The sequence below is a fragment of the Nyctibius grandis genome, chromosome 5 (assembly GCF_013368605.1).
Source record: "Nyctibius grandis isolate bNycGra1 chromosome 5, bNycGra1.pri, whole genome shotgun sequence".
NCBI lineage: Eukaryota > Metazoa > Chordata > Aves > Nyctibiiformes > Nyctibiidae > Nyctibius > Nyctibius grandis.
The window spans coordinates 72,422,889-72,444,002 of record NC_090662.1 but is presented as its reverse complement, the minus strand read 5'-3'; the positions used below and the strand labels follow the sequence as shown (position 1 = coordinate 72,444,002).

Sequence of the window (21,114 nt, the reverse complement as noted above, 5' to 3'; positions counted from 1 at the left end):
AGTTGACAGCGCCGAAAAATTGGACGCTACTGCCTTAAAGCATTTTGCTAGTTTGTCAGCTGAAGAGACAATGCAAGCCATCGAGTTACTACGGCTTAACAAATTGCTGCAAGTTAGCTGAGCTTTAGCGATTGTCAGTATGCATGCTCTTTGCTCAGCGCAAATCCAAGTCAAGTCTGTCAGCTGGAACAGTAGCTGCCAGCTACCATTGTCCTCTCCTTCCTTGCTGAGTAGCAGAAAGAGCTTGCCACAGTCATATATCATGCTCAGTGGAGATTCTTGGTTTTCTGTACAATGCCCTGTTGTAGGGCCTCCTCTTACGCAGACAATCAAGATAACAGCATGAATTCCCACTTGTCCTGGTTCATTTTACATTTTTGGAGCCCCGAGAGTCTGTAAAAATGTGAATATTCACCAGTCATGCCAGGCGCAGTAAAGAGGCCATCTTGGGGACAGAGCCAAGCTCTGCACAAACCTGTTAATATCTTTGTTACCACTTCAGCTGCATTCTGCTAGAAAGTGTTTTTAAAAAGAAAAAGAGAAAAAAGGATATCCTGTACAAGCATCATTCTGCTGGATTTATGCATAAGAGATTAGTACCCCAAATAAACTCCTCAGTAGAGTCAAAAATATACAGAAAAAGCCACTTAGTACTGCTGTTTTTTTCCCCTCTGCACCAGAGCAGGTGAAAGGCAGCAATGAAGACACCCATTTCTGGTACTGCAGAAGGAGAACCAAGCGATCTAACTCCCATCTCCTACTGAACCCAGGCCTTCAACAAGCCCAGCCTGTGCTGGCTATGCTCTGTACAGCACAGGCACAGGCAGCCACCAACTGCTGTCTTTGGCCAGAACTTTACATTGATCCCCACCCACAGTAACCTAACACAAAACTGTGTTTCCTAGAAGGAGAAATAAGGGCAGTTTTTACAGTTTCTGGTAAAAATCATGGTGTTTTCTGCTTCAGCTGAAAGTGTCTCTGAGACAGTTTAACATTTAATGTCAAACAACAGCTGATAACACTCAGGCTGTAAGCTGCCTGGGTCAGGTAAAGTGGTAGTTTCATTGTATTTGCATGTTTGATCTTCTCCATGGTAAGCAATGCAAAAAGCGCCTTCCCTGCAAACAGCTGAGCTTCCTTGGCTTTGGTGGGTGCCATGGGCCTACGGAGCTCCCCGGTTGCTCCTGAGCGCCGGCTCCCTCTGAAAACAACCTTACAGTTACCACTTGGATTGGGAAAACATACCTGAAGGCAAGATATGCTACTTTACAGCAATGAAGGATATCAGCATGTCTTCATTTAGCCCACACCCAGGGCTAAACAATAAGCACTTGTTCTATCATCCAATGTCCCCTCCCTGACCAACAAAGGGAATTGGGAAAAGGAGGGAGACTCCTAGGTTAAAATCTAAACAGATTTAATAAAATAAGGAAACCAATATCAATGCTAATACAAAACACACAAAATTATACTTAGCCCACAGAGTGCTAGCAAGTCACTCCAGGAATAGCAGTCATTGAGAAGAAGGAGAAAGAGAGAACAGAGGAGAGCAGAGCAAAAATAACCCCAACCCTCCCCAGCAGCTTTCCCTTTTATAGAGAACCTGATGTTAATGATATAGAACACACCTGTGGGCCAGCCTGGGTCAGCTGCCCTGGATTTAACTGCTAATGGCCTTGATCACCATGACTGTCCACAAACTGGAACAAAATGTAACAGAAACTTGATTCCATAAATTTTATCCCACAAAACCAGGACACAGAAAAAATGGCAATAGTTCAAACTCTCCTTAATAGTTGCACCCTTTGCTTTCTCAAAATTTAATGACCACCACCACCAAAATACTAATAGTAACTATTCATTCTAAATTAATTAATTTTAGAAGAATGGCATGAACTGCTGATTGAAGTCACATGGGGACCAAAAAATGAGATGCTGAAACCAAACTTACCTCCTTCTGCACTTTGCACTTAGTCTTTAAATCCCATGTGCATGTATTTCACATGTCCTCCAAGTCGTTAAGTCTCTGACACAGCACCTTGCAGTTAGCAACTGCAGCCTACAAGTGTTTGCAATAACGTGCCCCTTCTGTGATATGTCAGTCACTCTTGCTGTCAGGTAGAGTCTCAAATATTTTATACAGAACCTTGTGGGAGACATGTGCTGCTGACAAGAATGACCTGGCTGAGAAAGGCAATGAGTTTTGAGGACAACAGGGAAGAACAGAGGAAGCACATCACTACCTCCATTTTAATGTCAAACCAGATCTCCCTCTAAGTCTTTGACTCCCTAACAAGCCTCAGGCAGTCTTTGCTTCGTATGGTGCCTGATCACAGTTAATGTCCAGCTGTGTGTCTGAAGAAACAGGAGTCTTCTTTGCTAGATGAAGATTTCAATTATCAAACCCATTAGAAATAAGTGGGAGCAATTCAAGTTCAAAGATGCATTGCATGGGGAAGTGCTGGCATGCCCAGGGAGCATCAGCACAAGCTGCTGCCATTGTGGGGCTGGTCTGCGTTTGGGGTAGGTGTGAAGGCAGAAGCGGAGGTTGAATTGCAGGTGCTTTGCTGCCTTAAGCACCCTTGGCAGATGTTTCGTAGAGAAGGGTCAGATACCTCTGTGAAGAGAGGGAGACGAGCACAGAAACAAACTGAAGGTTTGGGCAAATGCAGGTGTATGGTTAAAGGGAGCTAGATTGCATTTTTACTCTCGCAAAACTCAACTGAGCCAAGTACCCAAATAGGTGCTTGATGCATGCACATATCCCCAGAATAACAAGGTTTTTCTTGTTGACCTAAACAAAGGAACACATGTACAGATAGAAGAGATGAACCTAAATTCAGCTCTGGATATGGATGATGTAAATAAATACATCATCCATAGATGATGTATTTACACATCCATCATACATGATGTATATAAATACATCATCATTTATGGACGTCCATAAATCCATGGGCCCTGATGGGATGCACCCGCGGGTGCTGAGGGAGCTGGTGGAAGTCATTGCTAGGCCACTCTCCATCATCTTTGCTAAGTCGTGGGCAACGGGAGAGGTGCCTGAGGACTGGAGGAAAGCGAATGTCACTCCAGTCTTCAAAAAGGGCAAGAAGGAGGACCCGGGTAACTATAGACCCGTCAGCCTCACCTCCATCCCCGGAAAGGTAATGGAACAACTTGTCCTTGATACTGTCTCTAGGCACATCAAGGATAGGGGGATCATTAGGGGCACTCAACATGGCTTCACCAAGGGGAAGTCATGCTTAACCAACTTGATAGCCTTTTATGAGGACATAACCCGGTGGATAGATGATGGTAAAGCTGTGGATGTGGTCTATCTCGATTTCAGTAAAGCGTTTGACACGGTCTCCCACAGCATCCTCGCAGCTAAACTGAGGAAGTGTGGTCTGGATGATCGGATAGTGAGGTGGATTGTGAACTGGCTGAAGGAAAGAAGCCAGAGAGTGGTGGTCAATAGGACAGAGTCCAGTTGGAGGCCTGTGTCTAGCGGAGTCCCTCAAGGGTTGGTACTGGGACCAGTTCTATTCAATATATTCATTAATGACTTGGATGAGGGAATAGAGTGCACTGTCAGCAAGTTCGCTGATGACACAAAACTGGGAGGAGTGGCTGACGCACCGGAAGGCTGAGCAGCCATTCAGAGAGACCTAGACAGGCTGGAGAGTTGGGCGGGGAGAAATTTAATGAAATATAACAAGGGCAAGTGTAGAGTCCTGCATCTGGGCAAGAACAACCCCATGTACCAGTACAAGTTGGGGACAGAGCTGTTGGAGACCAGCGTAGGGGAAAGGGACCTGGGGGTCCTAGTGGACAGCAGGATGACCATGAGCCAGCAGTGTGCCCTTGTGGCCAAGAAGGCCAATGGCATCCTGGGGTGTATTAGAAGGGGTGTGGTTAGCAGGTCAAGAGAGGTTCTCCTCGCCCTCTACTCTGCCCTGGTGAGGCCGCATCTGGAATATTGTGTCCAGTTCTGGGCCCCTCAGTTCAAGAAGGACAGGGAACTGCTAGAGAGAGTCCAGCGCAGAGCCACGAAGATGATTAAGGGAGTGGAACATCTCCCTTATGAGGAGAGGCTGAGGGAGCTGGGTCTCTTTAGCTTAGAGAAGAGGAGACTGAGGGGTGACCTCATTAATGTTTATAAATATGTAAAGGGCAAGTGTCAAGAGGATGGAGCCAGGCTCTTCTCAGTGACATCCCTTGACAGGACAAGGGGCAATGGGTGCAAGCTGGAACACAGGAGGTTCCACTTAAATATGAGGAAAAACTTCTTTACGGTGAGGGTGACCGAACACTGGAACAGGCTGCCCAGAGAGGTTGTGGAGTCTCCTTCTCTGGAGACATTCAAAACCCGCCTGGACGCGTTCCTGTGTGATATGGTCTAGGCAATCCTGCTCCGGCAGGGGGATTGGACTAGATGATCTTTCGAGGTCCCTTCCAATCCCTAACATTCTGTGATTCTGTGATTCTGTGATATGTATACTGTGCTAGACAAAATCCCCTGCTCTGGGCACTTGTGGGCTGTAGAATTTGAAGTCTGGGTCTTCCCAAATGTCAGGATTTGGTTCATTTTAGAGTCACGTTAGAGCACATACGTGCTTGCATCTCTTGAAAAATATGGAAGCACTTTGAGGCAATTCCTTCTTTATAGAAGCAGCCCTCTTAATGTCTAAGTGGTCACTAACATGAGGGACAATTTACAGAACCAAAGTAACAAGAGGCTTGCAACAGAGGGTGGTCTTGGAAGAAGCATGGATGACAGCAGTGCCAGGGTTTATGCAATTACTGATTTGAAGAAATCAATTCATCCTACACACTTAATGAAGGAAAGGGCCAGCAAAAAAAGTTACATAAATACATCACTGAAAATTGCATCATGGACCTATTGGGCATAAAGTCATGTAGATTTTCTGATTTCCAGACCTTTGGCATTGCAAGCTTAGTATTCTTGAAACATGGTTTTCAGTGTGCAGCTGTATTTATATGTTATCACACAGATGGGCACAGACACAGAGATAGATGCACACGTGCACTTCAATACATTGGGCTACAAGATGATAACACTGTTTAAAGCTAAAAACAGTTTCTATGCATTATATAAGAGAGTTTAAGAGCATTCATATACATTCCAAGACTTGTGGTTCCCCAAAATGGTGCACCCTTTCAGAAAATGAAGGGTTTACTCAAGCTAAACAAAAATCCCTCTAGGAGGGGTTTTGAGCTACAGCAGCAACCCATACTTTTTCCCAATACATAAAGAAACAAAATGTTTTTAACTTGCCTTGTCACAAGGTTTGTGTCCATAGACATTCCTGGAGCTGAATTCCCGCTGAAGTAAGTGACACCTTCACACAAACGGGCTGCAGAACCTCGCCCTAAATATTTAACTTCTTAGTCATTCATCTAGAACAGTTTTAACGTTTGCAATTGTAACCATTGGGAAAAGCTATTGATCAGGTACTTAAAACCAGCTAGATTTAAAGCCCACACCCAGAGAATCACTTGCTGTAACCCCACGGCTACACTCAAGCTGGTCCCAGCCGTTCCACTTACGTTTTATAATACAACATCAGTATATTCAGAAATAAATTCTACCAACAGAAGGTGTATGGCTCCGTTCGCTTGATAAGAAAAAAAATTGTTTGCAATTAATTTTATTATATATAGCTACAATACATTTAGTTTTCCAGAGCATATGCCCTTTCTTGAGTTTGAGGGGTTTTAAAGACAGTAAAAGAAGAGGGCTTTGGCCATCTGCCCAGGATTTCTGAACATCCTGAAGCCCAGTGAGAAGAGTGGCTACTTGACATCTCAAAGTGACAGCCTAAAGGTCACTAGCCATAGGCAGATCACCTCATTAGTGCAGGCAATTGGTTTATAGTTAGCGTTTTGGGTAATCCTGTGCAGTACAGCTGATGCATCCCTAGTACATCAATCCGCATAAGCAGAAGGCATCTGTGCAGCACAAGTGCAGCAGATCCTGTCGGAAATAGGAGATCCTAAATACACTGCTCTTCCCAGTGGATTGCTGATGTGGTTTCAGCAGAGTTTCCCTGGCCAGTGTAATTTAGAAAAGCAGGTTTTACAAAGTCATCCTGGCTAGAAGACTGCAGAAGGCCTGTGTTTAATCAGCGGCATGGGTAACGCAGGGGCTCCACACACCCCTATGAACCTAACTTTGCAATATGTGCAAAGAAAAACCTTTTAAACTTGTGTGTGCTTGATCCCAGGGCTGACCATTTGCCGCTTCCACGGCTGCCTCGCCTGTTCTGTGTCACAGTAACAGCAGTCAACACGGACAATTCTATTCAGATGCCTTGTTGTGTTTTACTGCACAATGCATAAAATGTAACCTGATAACACACAAAAGGGATTTGGCATCTTCGCTTTGTAGCGCGAACAGTGTTATTGTTATGAGCCATCCAAAATGTGAGTCAGCCTGCGGGGATAGGGTGGTGCAACACACCAAGCAGCCAGAGCCGACGAGGGCTGCGGCAGCTCGGCTCTGCCTGCAGATGTGCTGCTCTCCCTGCAGATGTGCTCTCCCGCTGGCGGTGGCTGCAACTCTTCCCTTTCACTTGTCCTCCTCTTTTGAAAGGACAAGCCATTCAGAAATGGCATTTGTACCTCTTTCAGACCAATGGATACCCTGTTGTACAGTAACTGGTTAAATTTATGTGGCATGTGGTTTCATTCAGCTGATCTGGACTGCGCTGCACAAGCCAGGCACACCCTGGCCTGATGGGAATCATGAATCCCCTTCTCAGCCAAAGAGGCTCAAGTGAACATAAACCAGACTGGGAACCAAAAGGCTGATGGACTCGTCCTTTCAAAGCTCCTGAGACCCTTAATCCTCGCATATCCTTTTTCCACATGCTGCTTTACGTGCCTGATTGAAGCCCAAGTGATTGAAACCCAATTGGCAAAGGGAGGGGAACGTCCAGGCACTGAGATCAGGATGCCTGTTCCTGTCACACGTGAAGTCACTTGTATGGAAACAGCAAGTCGGGATCTTAAGAGTCCCTTGAAATGAAAAATCTACAGAAAGCAGAAGGGACAAGGCCAGCAATAAACCCCAGAGAAAAATTGTCTACGCAGACATACAAAAGGAGAAAGAAACAGAGAGGCTTTGAGAGAGAAATAGGTTAGTAAGTGTCCCAACCTGGGGAGGTCTGCTCTGCCAGGGCTTCAGGATAGCTGCAGAAAATCTGGTGGAGTGTGTTTAACATGGACATTGTTCTACCAGTGGGACCCAGTGTTGCAATGCTATTCTCTTTAGAACAGTTAAAAATGCCAGAAAAATGAGATTTTTATAGTGACATTACTCAGGCAATTTCCCATGTCCTCAAAACGTGGCTGGAGACCGTTTCCTCCAGCATTGCAGGGGGACACGGCTCATCTTACATCATGAAGCAGTGACTCTGACTCTCCTCCGCTCCCGTGGGGCCAGGACCTGTGACTGGGTCTCACCAGGAACACGCTCTGTGGGACAGTCTTGCTGGCCTTTGCACAGCAAGGCTTTCCAGGCACATTACTCCAGAAGATGTGATCCCGACACTGACTCAACGCTGGACGCACATCTGGGATTCAGTCACTCATCAGCAATGTTTAGGTCACATTTACTTGGAAAACAGGCATGAGAGAGACAAAGGGAACAGCTGACTGTAAACGCAGTTGCTGTATCTCTACTTATCTGACCTGTGAAGTCGTGGGGTAATTGGGATACTCCTGTGATTGACAGTCCCTGACCTTCACCTTGCAGGCAGCCCCACCTACGCCCACGAGCATTGCCAGGCACGTGGTGCAGCTGAGACTCCCGGTAGTGTTGTTCCAGTGGTGAAGATGGGCAACAAATGGGACCTCAAGCCTGGTCTTGGGGAACTGCCACACAGCCGCTCAGCCCTCCTACCTGCCCTCTGATCCTGGGCACGAGGAGAGGGCACCGAGCGAGACACACCGCAATTCACCGAAATGAAGACACGGCACAGAATTTTTAAATAATTTTATAATTTCCTGATGAACTTAGTCTGTGAATAAAAAAAGAAGAAAAAAAAAAAAGAACAAAGTGTTTATATTATCAAGGCAAAGTTGAATATAACACATTTTCTTTGCAATTTCATTATCCTGTCAGTAACATGACTCCAGCAATAAAACACATACAAGTTGAAGGCAGCGTGCGCACTTGCATCACAGACATCAATGTCTCCCGCTGCTGTTATTTCAAAAAGGAATTCAAGTACGCTAGATCCCATCCCCAAAGCCCGTCTCCCCCTCCGCTAAAGTGCAACACGTCTCTTCCAAAGCAAATGAGGGATCCGTGTCCGTGGAGTGGATGGAGCATCCCACAGATTTTTTTTTTAACCCCACAAACGATTTGTGAACCTGGTGTACGGCTCTCCTCATTTACTGACTTGGAAGGAAACGGCAATATACCGTTTTAGTGGGCTTGGAGCAGCATGTTAGGCTAGCACAGAAATTATTCCCCTGTTCATGGTCCCGGTTTGATTCATCCTCCATCAGCATTTGAACAGATAAAGGCATCTGCCACTAAAGCCTCCCCAGATATACTGTAACGAGAGTGTCACTAAGGGCCAAACGCAGCCACCCCTGGGCAGGCACAGGGCAGACGGAGACTTGGCCATGTCCACAGAGAGCTGGGAAGATGGGTAGATTAAAGGAACAATGTCTACTCATAAAATTTGGCTTCAAATTTGGCTTTTAGATAACCACATTTTATAACATATAAGAAGAGTACACGTGACTGACAGATCCATTTCTTTGCCAGTTACCAAATGGAAAAACAGTATTTTGAACAAAAAGCCCCATCAAAGCACTGAGAACCTAAAATGGAAACATCTATTTAAACTCAAAACTGATTGACTTGATTTTGAAGATCCAAACTAGAAGTGCAAAATGGGGACAAACAGTATACAATAAATTTGATATAAAAAATACATTCATTTAATGAAATTCTTTACCTAGCCTCATAGGTAAAGCAATTTGCGTGGGTTGGTTTGTTTATGTTACATGCCAGTTTAGCCTCACATTGTTCCTTTTAAGCAGTACAAATCTTTGCTGCAATGGCAGTAGAAAGTGGCTGCTAGTCCTTTCCTGTACTATAACCCGCTGCGGCTATGTGACCAATACCAGACACGAAGAAATACAACTTTGATAAAGTACCTACACACAACTACCTGCAGCAGCCGACCTGCGCTTGCATGTGTCCCTGGTACCGACGGGTGCTACTGAGAAGACAAGGAAAATCTGGCCAAAGCATTCGGCCCATTTACCTCAGTGATTCCTATCTTAAGGGACACCTGGTGTTGATAACCGTTACCAGAAAAGATTGATTTCCAAAATACTGTTTCATTCTGCTCATTTCTGTATTACACGTGTACAGTATAAACCTGGGAAAGCAGGAATTTATACAGGGTTTGTATCATTTCCTAAGAGGCCAAGCTGCCTTGGACCTCAAAAGCCTGTGAAAGACAACTGGTTATAATTATAAGCCCACAAATCCTTTTCCGTACAATCCCGAGAGGAGGAGTCATGGCTTTGTTGCTTCTTTACTTGAATTCCTTTTGATGAAATTTATTTTTATATATTTTTTTAAAACACATCTTTTTCAGTTCTACTACTATTTTTTTTTAATCCGACAACAGACACACATTGTTGGTAACTGCCCCAGCCTTAGGACCACACAGACAATATCGACAAGCAGAAAACAAAACAGGAAAAAAGACCCCTGAAAAAGTCAGGAGAGATACTGATGACAGGGTTACAGCACTCACCACACACACTGGAAAAAGTCAGGATTTCTGTGTTTATGCTTTTGACACTAAAAAGTTTTCAAACAGTTTGGTTTTTTTTTTTTTTTTTTAAAAATAGCCAGTGGACACAGCCATTTTGTTCAGAAGGATTTGCTGTTGCGTAAGGTTCCTTCCATTTATGTGGAAAAAAACTATTAAAAACATTATTTTGCTTAAAAAACCCCCCTTGACACTCCTTTTCCTCGCCATGCTGACGAGATGGGATGGCAGAATTGGCCTTGCCAGGCATGATGTCCCGTGCCCAACCCTCCCCACCCCGCTGGCTCCACTGGGGCAGTGTTAGTTATCCACAGCCTTCTGCATCCTCTCCTGTTCCCTCTTTCAGTGCGGGCGTTGAGCTGAGTAGAGGCTTCCTTTAATGTCAGACGCCTTGATTGTACTATTTCCCTTTTGCATTTCATCAGAGTCATTTGAGGAATACATGCGTTACTTACGTAGTGAAATTTTTGCTTTAAAATGGTATCAGCGTGTGACTCTCCCTGTCCTTTGTAAAGGCCCCTTCAGCAGCAATTAGTACAGGAGTGGGGACTCAACCCTGTCAACCTTCTACAAGTTATAGAAACTTCTCAACCAATTGAGCATTAGCAGCAGAACGGGTGGGAATTACAAGGCAAATGAAAAGAGGTGCCCCTTTGGTTCAAAAAACAGGGTTATGTCTATGAGATTTATGACATTAACGCTCCTTTGTGCAAAATACCGAGAGCCCCAAAGTACCAGAAAATTTGCTAGAGAAGGGATATTCCAGCTGTGCAACCAGAAATGGCACACACAGTTTCATGCATCATGTCAGACCTTCACCTTCCGTCCCCTGGACTTGGCAAAAATCGGATACTCCAAAGAGGGTTTGGCATTTTCTAGAGGGAAAGCTGGTTAAAGGCAGTCAAAATGAGAATACTAGAAGCTTAGAGCTTCGTTTGGGAGCACACCAGGCAATTCTTCTTCCCATCGCAAACAGTGCTCATGTCCTCACCCTGTAATTCTAGTGTTGTGAAGCCCTTTTAGTGTTTTACATGAGGCTGTATTCAGAGGAAAAAATATGTACTTGGACTTGTGGATATCATGAACAAGCATGGTTGGGGTGTCAGCTCTTACACTTTACATGGGCTTCAGTTATTTTTTTAGCCCAAACCCAGCTAAAATGACCTATTGAATTTTCTACAGACAGTTCCTCAAGTCCTTACATCTCTCAGTTTCTCTACAAATGAAAGGTTGAAAGAAAAAAAAAATTAGAGCAATTAAAACTTTCACAGCTCCCGTAGCAAATGGAACTTCATTCAGCAGGAGAAGAAAAAGCAAGTTTCCCCAGGCTCCCTGGGAAGAGTCCCTGAATTTCCCAGAGCTGCTGTGTTGCAGGACTGCTGTGCTAAGAAACTGTCTGCATCTGCCTGGCTGCTGACATCTGGTTATAAGATTTTAAAAGAGCAGTGGTGGGTTAGGCAACTGGATGAGCCTCACAGTACGTGCACACATATGGCTCTTCTGCCATGTGCCTGATACGCAATTTTGTGATGGATTACGATAACAAAATCCCTTCATTGCCCTAAGGCCAATGGTGTGGCACTCCATACGAGTGAAAAGAAAAAGCTTTCACTGGTCACATTCAGCATTAAATCATGGCCAGCAGCACCTCACAAATCACATAGTTCCTCAAGCTATTCACCATGACAAGATCTCTGTCAACACAGGATCAGAGAGATTACTGGAAATAGTTCAACGAAGATCAAGTTGGATCAAGTCTGTTCCTAAATGAGATCTGCTCTCTCCCTGAAAACACTTTACTGAGGTGTAAGATCAATGTTTAAGACGGGAAGCCTAGAAGACCTAGAAGATAACAGCAGTTAACAAGAAAAATTGCAAAGGCCCAACAATCCAGATGTGAGGAACAGCAGGTGTGTGGCTGGGAGATAAAAGACCAAATGGCCAGTGTGAAAACTAGCCAGGCTTGACAAATCCTCTCAGGGAAGAGGCTGAGAGATGTGTAAACAGTGAGATTCACCTGGCTGCTGACGCATGGATCCTGCACACGCCGTCAGGACAGCAACACGCCTTTGGCTGGGGCACCTTCTAGAAATGCAGTCGCAGGCTGGCAGCTGACATAAAGATGCAGAAGAACCAGCACTGAAACTCGGAGCTTTCCTGCAATGTGTGAGCAATGCAGTGAACCCAGGGAATGGAAATAACAGCCCAAAGTGACCACCCCTTGTTCCCATCCCCTCCCCCTGCCCCTGCCTGCAGCAGAAAGGCTATCAAGGAACATCTCAGTAAGAGGTTTACAAGCAGGAGTCATTTGAACCATCGATAAGGGAAATTCCACAGCTTCTCACAGAGGAGGGATTGTTTTACAGCAGGGAACCAGGGCAGCTGGAGATTTGACCATATAAGTTAATGAGATAGTCAGGAGTGGTGGTGGTGGTGCGATGATGTTAGGCTGATGGCTCTGGTGCTTTTACAGGCGGCATTAAATTCCTTGAGTGAGTAATTAGGGGTGATGAAGAAAAAGCAAGGGGAAAGATTTCAAAACAACAGCTCCTATCGAAACTTGCTGACTCAAACAATGGGACCAAAGGGGTGGTTCTGGGATGAGGCACGGCTCAGTGGTATGTACAGTCACCGTCTACACGCCTTCCGGTGTTCTCCCCTTGCACACATTCAGGTTCCCATTACTCTCCTCATCCATGACAAAAAAAGCTTCAGACACAGGCTGCTACTACAGCGAGAACTAAAGCTGCATTTCCTGATTTGCAAAGCACTGGCAGTTCAAAACGTGGAAAAGGTGTGAATCACCTCTTCTTTGGAGACTTACATATTTCTTCCTAATAGGCACCATGGTTATGGATCCAGTTCCTTATGCTGAATCATTACAGTAGAACAAATTGGGATGTGATTTACTTTAAATCCGTTAGTTTTCAAGAGAGTCTACGGGTATATAAGCTTTCAGTTTTGCCCAATTTTCAGTGCTTGTTTGAAAAAAAAGACAGGGTACATCTTCCCTTACTCAAGCTTTTGCTGATCTCCTTTCTATTGGAAGAAATTGGTCATTACTTAAGATAAAAATAAGGTGTGAAAGACCTACAGGGGAGCTGTGCTGTGGATTTGAAAGACATAAGAAACACAGTTTTCCTGAAGGGCTTGGAACATTTTCCTTAGAATAACAGTTTAGTGATTAAGCTCTAAATGTAGTAAGTCATATGGAATAAACTGCAGGCCCTGAATGGAAGGTTTACTGAGAGGATTCATAATTAGCTAGTGACTAGAAAACCAAGATTTCTTCCACTGCTGTGCTGATATTTGGTCTCCTTTCCCCCTCCCCTCGTTCTCTTAAGTAATATGAGAAACCTAAAGGGGAACAACTCCTTTAAGGAGCACATGGGGACGTGTTAAAGGGTTCTGTCCTGCAGATGCCCCCAAACACACATAACCACTGGTAGCCAGGAAAAAAAATGTCTCCCCATTAATGCATAGTCCAAGAATGAACACCCAAGCCCTACTCATAAAATAGGATCTGACTTACTACTACAATGACGAACTGGCCTACTATTGCAGGTCATACTACCTATCAGCAGGGGCTTTAACAAATGTCAAAGATGGATGGGAACAAGACTAAGGCCTCTCATATACATACAAGAATTGCACTGGTTTAACTAAAGCTGTGATTTTATACCTGTCTACTCAGCTGGGTGCCAAGTTCAGCAGAGATGCTCCTCTTTATAACACTGTGTTATTGCTCTGAACTCAAACTCATTCCTTGTCAACCTAAGCTAAACTAAAATAAATTAAATTATAATTATAGTAAGAACCATGTTACCAATTTACCTAACTTAGCTTTAAAATTATACTTCTAAGTTAAATGATGCAATTTTCTCATTTACAAAACCCCTAAGACTATTCTGATGGCAGCTAGTGTTCACAAAGCTATGGCCTGAAAAATTGGCAATGGACAAACTATACAAGTTAAAGCTGGGAAGAACTGACCTGTTGACCACACCTGCTTGAAGGGAGAGAGCTCTCTATAAAATAAGAACTTTGGAGACACAGCCCTATGATGAGAAACCTCAGCTAAAAAACCCAAGAAATCAACAGATGAAAACAGTTACCTGAAAAAATGCCCTACTCAGCACTTCAGAGTCAGATCAGTGAACAGTGAAAATCAAAGTTAAGTAAACAGAAAGTACCAGTATGCCTACCTTGTTTCCCAGCTGCTGGATGAAGTGACTAACGGGAACAAATGGGGAAACTTTACTTTTCTCTCTCTGTTATTTAAGAACATAAACATTGAGACAGGCAGCAAGACCTGAGCTAGCTAGCCGATGCTGGCCAGTTGTGAGCCATGACCAGAGCACACTCAGGCTTGGTTTTAGCACTGTGAAATTCAGGCTTTCAGCTTTTATGAAAAAAAAAGAAAAGAAAAAGAAAAAGAAAAAGAAAAAGAAAAAGAAAAAGAAAAAGAAAAAGAAAAAGAAAAAGAAAAAGAAAAAGAAAAAGAAAAAGAAAAAGAAAAAGAAAAAGAAAAAGAAAAAGAAAAAGAAAAAGAAAAAGAAAAAGAAAAAGAAAAAAGAAGCAGTAAATTAATGAAAGGCAAGGGCTAACCTTCTACAACCTCATGGAGAACTAGAGCTGCTTGTATTCTGTGGATCCCCTCTTCTTTGCTCAGTAGACTTGGAAAAGCTCTGGTTAGCTGTATCCAAAAGTCACCATCAATAAAGTCAATGGGGAATCTGATTCTAAAGTAGAAAGGCAGTGAGAAGATGAACGCAAACATGACTGATTAATCATAGACTGGAAGAACCTAGAGGGCATGTATTTTTTAGAGTTTTTTTTTTTGCTTTTGTTTTCTTTGTAAAAGGTGCACCAGAAGCTTCTATTCCATTTTCTGTCTTTCACATTCCTATCCACTCTCATGGCTCCTTGGACTGACTGGGCTTGGCCACTGGTGTGCTGCTCCAGTGAGGCTAGCGGCCAAGGTCATGACGACTCCTCAAGTGCATTGACGACTTGCTCCAGGATGTCAGGGCAGTGATCTGCTATCTGCTGTAAGATGGCATTGGCAAACTCCTGCAGCTCTGTGCTTTCCTTCTCGCCCTTTTCTAACTCGTCATGAAGCTGCAAGAAACACACAGAGGCATAGTCATTCTCTGCTATTAATGTGTTCACTGTATAACGAGACCCGCCCAGCAGGCTCAGCTCTAAGCTAAAACACCACTTTCAGAAAGGGAGCTAGCAGAGGCGTAACATGCTGGGCACTTCCAGGATTGGCAGCTTTCCTTGGTGACTCTCTTGCCAGAAACTGGATGCTCTCCCTCCTCTTTATTTTACTTTTTCACTACAGGACCAGGCTTGTGACCTTCCCAGTTAAGGCTATGTCAATACAAGAAAACTAACTGGCTTAACTATTCATGAATAAATTGTTTTACAATAAATATCAGAAAAGCTTCCTTTGTAGGATGTTTTTCTGACAGCAACTGTGTTCCAGAACCAATACAGCATTTTGCTAGTACATTATTTTAAATAGTTTGACCTTTATTGACGAATAACAGGATTTTTCATATAACATTACTTCAGAATTACTTCCTATAAGAAACCAACAGAAATGTTACATAATTATATATAATACACTCTGAGTTAACCAGAATTCTAATTTTTCTGTGGAATTAATAATTTTCAGAGACTGTGCTTCCTAACTCAGTCACAAGATGACTATACACAATTGTGGTGGAGCATACACAGGTTTTTGTTTACTAACTCTGTATTTCTTTTTGGATCATTCTTTGTTCAGATTGAAATTGGCACAGAATGACATGGAAGTTCAAAACTTTATCTTATTCACTCTGTCTACAATCTATAAACTGTTTTTCCAACAAGCAGTGTTACAAACCACTCCACACAACATCTTGGAGTATATGTGAACATAATTTTTAGCTCCGAGTCTAATGCCATTGCCAGAATTAGGGGCCCACAGAGTCTTAATGAACAGCAGAAAACATCTGCCTTCAGTAATCTGTTTATCTGACCAGCCATTGATAAAGTCCATGCTAGCCTGTGAACTGTGCAGAATCCCAAGTAAGGCTGTAATTTGTGCAAACATTTTAGGGATTACTGTACTCATGATGGTCTAAGGATCTAACAGCACAAGGAGAAGCAGCACCTTTTACTAGACCAGATGATATAGATAGATTGGATAAGCTTTCAAGCATATAGCTCTTTCACACACTATATATCCAAAAATCTTTTCTGTTTTTTTCAGTGAAACGATTTCTTCTAATAAAGGATATTCCCTATTAATAGAAGACAAGCATATTTGTAGCAGGTACCTAGACTTAGACGGATTCTTAAGTTTATTGCAAGCTGCTGCATCCAAATTTCTTTGTCATTTTGAGCAGCTGTAGCAACTAGCTTATCTATTTTTGAACCTTCTTTTAAATTTGTTTTTTATTATTATCTGGCAGTCCTGTAATATTTCTTATTCCTAAGTTATTAATATTTTTATTGGAACTCTACTGTGTTCACATGTGACACAGAAAGGATGTCAAATTGGAATTTTTCATCCATGAAGGAATAACTGGTCATCAGTATGAACATTTCTTGATGTATATTTTGTACTTCTGTAACACTGCTCATTGTAGGTTTTAAAAAGTAAGAACTGTCAGGCAGCAGGGCAACAGGGATCATTTTACCACCGTAAAAGCACAACGCAGTGGGAAAGGTTATATTTCTACAACTAAAGTTCTAATCAGATACAACAGTACATCTCTGTTTAGTGATGGTATCAAGCAAAACACTGGACATTGTTACTGCAAGAAATACTTCATAAAACCAAACAGCGTAAGAACGACTATAGAATAAACACAAACACTTTTTAAGGAAGTTATGACAGAGACTTCTATAGACAGAAGTGAGAGAAAGGAAATTAAAAGGGTAAGCCTGCTACACTATTCCCTTTGCTAGGCAGGGTAGCATATAGTAAATTATTTGGGCTTTGCGTGCTGAATGTTAGTTTAATGTGTTCTTATGTGCTTTGTTCCTACTGGCTACCGCACTCACAGAACAGCTCTACGAATCTGAGAGGGGCTCATGCCAAGAATCACAATGCAAAAGCAACCTGATCCTGCTTCGCCAAGTGACATGAGCTGGGGAAGTGGGGAAAATGAGGGAGGGGAGCACTCGGGGCTCTGCAAGGGCTCTCGGGGGACAGGGGGAGGAGGGGGGAATTCAGCAGTAACCTACAATGGCTCAGAAACGGCACGCTGTGGAGAGGCGATTAGCCTGGTTCCAACAGCCTGGCAGAGTTATTAGTCGGAAACTTGCAATGGATGGATAAGCCTAGGAGAGGTCCAGTCAGCAAGCAGGATTGAAAGAGCCAGCACAGCCAGTGAGGAGCAGCGCTGAACATTAAAAGCCGGGAGACTGGGTTGCAGGGACTACTTCTGAGTCTCAGGTTGCTCAGCCTAGTGAAACCCCGGCCATTCAGGCGGCCCCAGTTATAGCAGCCCGCAAACCACCTCACCGCCGGTGAATTCATAGGACTGGTTTGAATGCTGAACTCTGAGCCAGGGCTGCCTTGGGCTGCTCCTGCCAGCTCAAAGATGTCACGGTGCCATTCATCAGAAGGGTGGGAGGTTGTGGAAGTCAGGAGACAGCAAGTAATGGGAGAAGAAGCCAAGGATGTTAATTCTCCTTTTCTTCATCGGGCTCCTGCACAGGGCCACGGCTCTCGGTCGGCAGGAGGAGAGCCAGGAGAGGGCAGTGTTAGCAGGGAAAGCAGGGCCTGGTCCTGCACCACCACCTGCCCAGCCAGCACCCCTCCTCCGGGTGCCTCAGCCAAATCCTCGAGGTGAAGCTCCAGGAAAGGACAAAACAATTAACTAACCAAATACAAAAGCACCTCAAAGAGACTAACCTGTAAAACTGACAGGACGTTGGTGGGCAAGGGAGAATCCTGCAAGATGTTGTCTTCAGCGGGGCGGGACTGCAAAGCCAGTGATGTCTCGGTTTCTTGCTGTACTAGTCAGCATTTATGTATTGATAAGATTCCTTATAAAATCAAGGTAAGCCCAACAAAATAAGCCCATGCCAAAGCTAAACTAAATCAAATGCAATCAAACAGAAGTCACCAACTTAACTAGATGAGGAAAACGTTTCCAAGAAATAAGTTTCTGACCATCAAGAGCCCAAAAGGAGACAGCTCTGAATGCTGGATGCTGAAGGCAAGCAACAACACTTTGCAAATTAGCGCAGACAGAAAGTCTGCACAGCTGGCTGGCAGATGTCTGTGATGAAACGCCTTTGAAAAAAGTAGCAATGATAGCCTTGCGTTGAGTTTGCTAGCTTCAGAACATCTAGGTTTAATAATGTGATCTCTACTTAAACAAAGACATCTTAATTGACTATGTGGCTGGTTGCAGCATTTCTATATCATGTATGTCATCTCCGTTTACGTCATTCCTTTCAGAAACAGCTGTGAGCAGCATACATCACTCCTCATTCAGACAAGCTCCTTAATGGGGAACATCCAGTTCTCCATTGTATAACTTAATTCACCTAGATGTTTGGCAGTCCAAATTCTGGGCAAGTTTCTCTAAAAGCATTACTGTCAATTCCGCTCCTGGTTTTCTATATTTTCTTCATGTGAATGCAAACGGAAATGATGTTATCTTCCCCATGCCATTTTTCTATGAAAATAAAGGAGTGTTAACTCCTTTTTTGTTGGCATTTTCAGGTGAGGATATGAGGAGATTCATACACTTGCCTCATAGAAATGATCAAAAAAAGAAGGCAAGGCTAGATATGTTTGCCTGATCGATGACAAGTAAAAATAGCTCAGAAAGAAAAGGCTAGCAAGGACCCCAGAAGTGCTTCATAGTGTTTATCTTTGGACAGAAGAACAGAAAGGACCTTCAGCATCTCAGGGGAATGGAAGCTTGCAGATAATCTGCAATAGATTCACACGCTTTTCACCACTGCTGCCTTCCTTCCTTTAGAGCAAGTCACGATAGGAATACTTTTCCATTTATAGTTAAACTCCATCAGTGAAAAAACACCCAAAACAATTCACCATGACCTTAGCTTGCATTGTGCTTCTCTGGTCCAATATATTCCAGAGCTTATTTAAAGATTAACTGACATTCAGAGGGAAGATAACTTCATAGTTGAGAAACAGGATGCTATGGTTTTACACGTGCACTAGGTGAATTGTGGTACTGCTCCGCAGAACCTTTGTGGCCTTTGCTTATCCCATAATGTAAACAAGGCAACATTAAGCTAAGATCCTTTAAAATTTATTTATATGGAGGAGGCTTACTCCCCAAAGTGTTATTTTCCTCTTGTTAACAATTCATCATAACAAATGATGAAAAAAGGCAAACAAAAATAAAGTAGTATTTCAGGCTATGGACAGTAAAACTGAATATAGAATATGAGGTGCTTGCAGAGCAGAACAGAAAGTAAGTTAACTGCAGGACTTCTATAAGGCTACAATACCGGGATCAGGAATTATGTTTCTCCAAAGTTTAGGTGTTTCTGGATCAGGCTATGCTTAGTCTGAAAAATACATTTAGTGCTTAAAGTAACAGAAATAAGCATCAAAAAGAAATTCAGCTGTTCTACTCTTAACATTTGTTCTATCTCAAAATAAGTTAAACTACATTGTATCTCAGGCAAATGGTCAAGAGCTTTTGCATCTTCCCAGACCAACCAGTGTAAATATGTATGTTTGAAGTAGTGACAGCCAATTACATACAAACCTTTATTTCTCAACTACAGGCCTATAAAAGGGACAAAAGAAAGGGTTAGGATTATGGAAATCCCAGTCTGCCAAACTTTAAAAAAAACCCCAAAACATAAAAGAAAAAAGACATTTTTTATGTAGACCCTTAAATATTTTTTCTCTATCTGGAAATTTTGTTTTTATGTTAGCTTTTCCAAAAGATTTAAAACACATGCATTTAAAAATTAAAGTAAGATTTAAAATTAAACATTCTGTCTTGTCTTTTAAAATCATGTAAACTTTAAAAATATGTTTTAAAATATATTTAAATACACTTGAATAGATTTTACAGCCAATTCTGAGAAAAAATCCTGAAAAAATTCTTGAGGGCTCTTGCACCACATATTTGAAATAACTTTGCACACGGGATTTATCCTGCATTCCTGAGCATCTCTGAGCTTTGTGAATAGCAGAAATATTATTATTTCCTTGGTAATGAATAAATTTCAAAATTATACAAATGGGAAGAAGGAATAAAATAAATGCCTGTAAGATATATTTTGCATTTGACTGGAGAAGTTTTCCTGCAAATCCTGCACTTGCAGGTAATATGTCCATCCTCCAGCAACAGCAGAAATCATTTCACAGTCAGAGGACAATTTTCTGTTCGTGTAAATTCTCGTGTATGTTATACACCGAAAATTAATGCTGCTATAGTGTACAGAAAGTTGTTATTCTGTGGCTAAGCAGAACAAATAATAGTTATTGCCTGTATCACTGGGCTATCTGCTAGGGCCAGGCCCCGCTGACCTAAGCACACATAATGCAGGCAAACCCCACAACCCTAATCCCTAACAGCTCGCGATTCTGCACCTTAAAGGGACTGTGAAAAAGAGTTAGGCAGCTAATTCCCCTAGTTTCACTTGCAATATATTACCTTTGATGTCAGTTTATGCTCTTCAAGCCAGATTGCTAGTCACTGCCAGAATGACTCTGTGATGCACTCTTCATGCTGGGCTTGTGCCTTGCCCCTTTGCTTCTCTGCTGATGAATTAGGTCTCCATGTCCCCACAGGGACTTGGCCTGTTTAATTAAGGCAGGACCTGATAGTCATAATGACAGGGAAAATTCACCTGTCTACACGGCAAATCTGGAAAACCTCTCTTATAAGTCCTGTCTGATGAGTTCTGGAAAAGCTTTTCAATTGTTAGAACAGAGGGTTGGGGGGGCAGTTACAGTTTTGTACCTGCACAGCGCAAAACAGAGGAGAAAGGACAAAGCAGGAAGTACTTCAAGGAAATTATGAAGTTACATGCATCCAGTTATTTCAGGATCAGAGTTGGAGCCCTTCCTACTCTTTCCACGTTCCTTATTTCTCTTTAAGAGGAAGTTAATTTTGTTCATTATGAAGTGACAGAGAATCCTGTTAGCTCTGAAATTTCTGACACATATTCCGAGAAAGAAATGTCTGTGGAATATTTTGGTTCATACAAACCAGTGAGCCTGACAAGCCAACAAAGGACCCAGCTGCTCCTGCATGTGGTTCCTTTTATCCAGGAAGGATGC

General features: G+C 42.9%; 1 protein-coding gene across 1 annotated transcript in view; it reads right to left on the bottom strand.

The window, feature by feature from the left end:
* Positions 1 to 8,005: 8,005 nt before the first annotated feature.
* The window catches only part of ERC1 (ELKS/RAB6-interacting/CAST family member 1), a 310,530-nt gene continuing 297,421 nt past the window's right edge, over positions 8,006 to 21,114 (bottom strand). The window contains 2 exon segments of the mRNA XM_068401134.1: positions 8,006 to 11,984; positions 14,436 to 14,948. Of these exon segments, the coding sequence (XP_068257235.1) occupies positions 14,811 to 14,948 (138 nt within the window). The 3' untranslated portion in view covers positions 8,006 to 11,984; positions 14,436 to 14,810.